The following is a 3,241-nucleotide window of genomic DNA, read 5'->3' as shown; positions in this document are numbered from 1 at the left end:
TTAGTCGTCTCACCATGATTTCTTCTAATACCTTTTCTATAACAGATAGAATAGAAATAGGTCTATAGTTGTTAAAGTCAGCTTTACTACCGTTCTTGTATATTGGCCGTACTATTGAAGTTTTTAAGAGATCGGGAACAATTGAGTTATTAAGGCTTCTGTTTATGAATTCGGTAATAATTGGTGTGAGATATCCCGCACCTGCTTTTAAATCCACAGCCCTCACGCTATCAATCCCTGCACTTTTCCTTTCGTTTAGTGTTTTCAATATATTATAAACCTCTTCTTCGCTGGCTTCTTCAACGAATATGGTATTACTTAAGCTGGTACTTAGACTTGGGCTGGTTTTTATAGGGCAAATGTGAATTATTTTATTCACATTTTTTTCAAGTGTAGTGGCAAATTCTTCTGTTAGTTCTTTAGTATTTTCGGTTGAAAAATTTTTCTTAATAGTTTCATCTATATTTTGAATTTTTTTACCTGTTATTTTATTTATAATTTGCCATGTTCCGCGTATGTTGTTTTTATTTTGCAAAAATTGATTGTAATTGTATTGATTTTTTGAATAGATTATCATTTTATTAAGTTTATTATTGAAGGTTTTATATATATTTTCATTACTTTTGTTGTTTTTGTTCTTCAACCATTTTTTGTGTAATTTATCCCGTATTTCGCAACATTTAAGTATTTCGTTGTTTAACCACGGATGCGGATTTCGTTTTTTAATTTGGTTTTTTACAGTGTATTCGCACTTTTTATATATTTCTTCGAATTTCGTATAAATTTTGTTAAATAAGTCATTGGCGTTGTTTGTTTGGTCTATTATCATTTTCCAGTCTGTATCTTTAACCAATTGGTTAACTTTTCTATTATTAAGTTTAACTTTTGTATTACCCTGTGCATTGTCTCCTTTGCTTATTTTAATTTTTTCGTTTATATGATCCAAGCATCCCATTATTGCATAGTGATCGGCTATTGCTGTGTTTATTATGGCTGCATATGCCCTTTCTCTTTTTCTATTACATCTTATAAAGAGATGATCTATACATGTATTGGTTCTTTTATTTGTGTCTTCTCTTGTTGTCTCTTTGATCATACATTGCAGACCGTGCGAAGAGAGCAATCCAAGGTAGTTAATTGTCGTAGTGTTGTTTTTTTTAATATCGATGTTAATATCTCCCAAAACTATCAGCTCGTGTTTTTTGTTTACATTGTTAATGTGTTCATCCAATTCTTTTAGGAACTGTTTGATGCTAAGCTTTGGTGGTCGATAGATTGGTATGATGGTAATGTTTTTGTTTTGTGCAACCGTGATGTCTATTCTCAAAGACTCTGCTGTGTTCATATGAATTTGTACTTGTTGGTATTCTGTGTTCTCATTAATATAAACAGCAATCCCTCCTCCTCCTCTTCCCTCTCTATTTAAAAATATAGAGTCGAAGCCTTCGATTTCATAAAAAGTGTTTTCATCTCTTGTTATATTTATTTCTGTTAATATTATTAGTCGTGTTTTACTAAGAATATTTTTCGTTTGGGCCAATAAAGTGTTAAAGTTTTTTCGCAATGATCTTATATTTATATGAAGTATTGAAAAAGGATAATTCATAATTTCATTTTTAATTTCGCTGAAATTGCTTATAATTTCGCGTGTGTAATTCATTTTAATTTAAAAAAATAAGTTTTTCGACGCCAAAAGCAATGTTTTGTGTACTTTATTTTTTATGTATGTATGTTTAAAAAAAACGTTTAGAGCTCTAGCTCGCCAAGGGGAAAACAAAAACTGTTTTTTTTTTTTTTTTATTATTTTTTTTTTTAATTTCGATTTGTGTGTTTAATTGAATTTTTATTTATTTCAGTTGGTAATCGATTCCAAGTCTGATGCATTATATAAAATTATAAAAGATGAGCTTTCGTTTTTCCTCGCATAAATAACACCATTTCGCACCCATACAAACTTCCAACCATTTTCTTTTGCCTTCATCTTTGCAGCCCACAAAAGGCGCCTATTGTGCATAGTCAGCTCATCATTAATATAAACATAACCACCGCTCTCATTTTCTGGTTCGCCTTTCGCCACATTTGCCTTTACGCGATGGCTCTTAAGCTTTCCCATTAACTCTTTTTTCTTATTGAGAGTTGAAAATTCCACAATTATTTTCTTCTTTCTTTTTATTTTATAGGTATGGCTAATATGATCTCTACTCACATCTACACCAAGGGAATCAGTAATTCTCTTAACTAATACTTCGGCTTCGATATCCATGTCTTCCACATTATTTATCTCTATATTTTTATCTATCGCTTGTTGCTCTAATCTCTGTATGCGCTTGTTGAGTTCATCTATTTGCTCAGACTTTTCTTTATCCTTCTTCTGCAATTCGACCACTTGTGCTGCTATGGTCGCTACATTTTTATTCATCTCCACTAATGCTGAATCCATATGTGACTTCAGATCAATGCTTAGCGATGAGATGCTTGCTGCAATTAGCTGTAAGCTGCTCTTTAAGTCGACCATTCCAGTTTTAAGTTCTGCTATGTCGTCTCTTGTATTCGTTGTTTCGTTGCTGCTGCTGTTGTTGTTGTTAATGTTGAGTGCTGTTGCTGCTTCTTTAAAACGTTTGGTGTTATTGGTGTTAATCTCGTCATCTTCTCTTTGCTGTTTGTTTTGTTGTTCCTCAGGAATGGTTTTAAGGTTTCGTGGCCATAAAAGACACATTTATTGTCCGAGTTCGCCGAAATTTGGTACAGTGAGTTGTGTTAGGCCCTTCGACATATTTCTGCAACTTGGCCCAAATCGGTCCAGATTTAGGTATTAGCCGCCATATAGACCGATATCTCGATTTAAGGTCTTGGCCCCATAAAAGGCACATTTATAATCCGATTTCACTGAAATTTGACACAGTGACTTATGTTAGGCCCTTCGACATTCTTCTTCAATTTGGCTCAGATCAGTCAAGACTTGTATATAGCTACCGTATAGACCGATCTCTCGATTTAAGGTTTCGTGGCCATAAAAGGCACATTTATTGTCCGAGTTAGCCGAAATTTGGTACAGTGAGTTGTGTTGGGCTCTTCGACATAGTTCTGCAACTTGGTGCCCATAAAGGCCTCCAAATCGGTTCACTAAACCATTGTATCCACCTCTGTTTATGTGCTATTATAGCTATATATCACTCTGTGTGATTGTCCCAACTTTGCTAGTATTAGTAGAGGTCCTTTTATTCTGTATGTGTGTTACATA

At 33.5% G+C, this 3,241-nt stretch overlaps 1 protein-coding gene across 1 annotated transcript; it reads right to left on the bottom strand.

Moving 5' to 3' along the window:
- Positions 1 to 1,852: 1,852 nt before the first annotated feature.
- On the bottom strand, positions 1,853 to 2,716 carry LOC131996033 (uncharacterized). The gene has a single exon (XM_059365454.1). It carries the CDS (start codon positions 2,714 to 2,716, stop codon positions 1,853 to 1,855), a length of 864 nt encoding a protein of 287 aa, XP_059221437.1.
- Between the last annotated feature and the right edge of the window lie 525 nt (positions 2,717 to 3,241).

The sequence above is a fragment of the Stomoxys calcitrans genome, chromosome 3 (assembly GCF_963082655.1).
Source record: "Stomoxys calcitrans chromosome 3, idStoCalc2.1, whole genome shotgun sequence".
Taxonomy (NCBI): Eukaryota; Metazoa; Arthropoda; class Insecta; order Diptera; family Muscidae; genus Stomoxys; species Stomoxys calcitrans.
The sequence above is the reverse complement of the archived record's forward strand: the minus strand, read 5'-3'. Positions and strand labels throughout refer to the sequence as shown.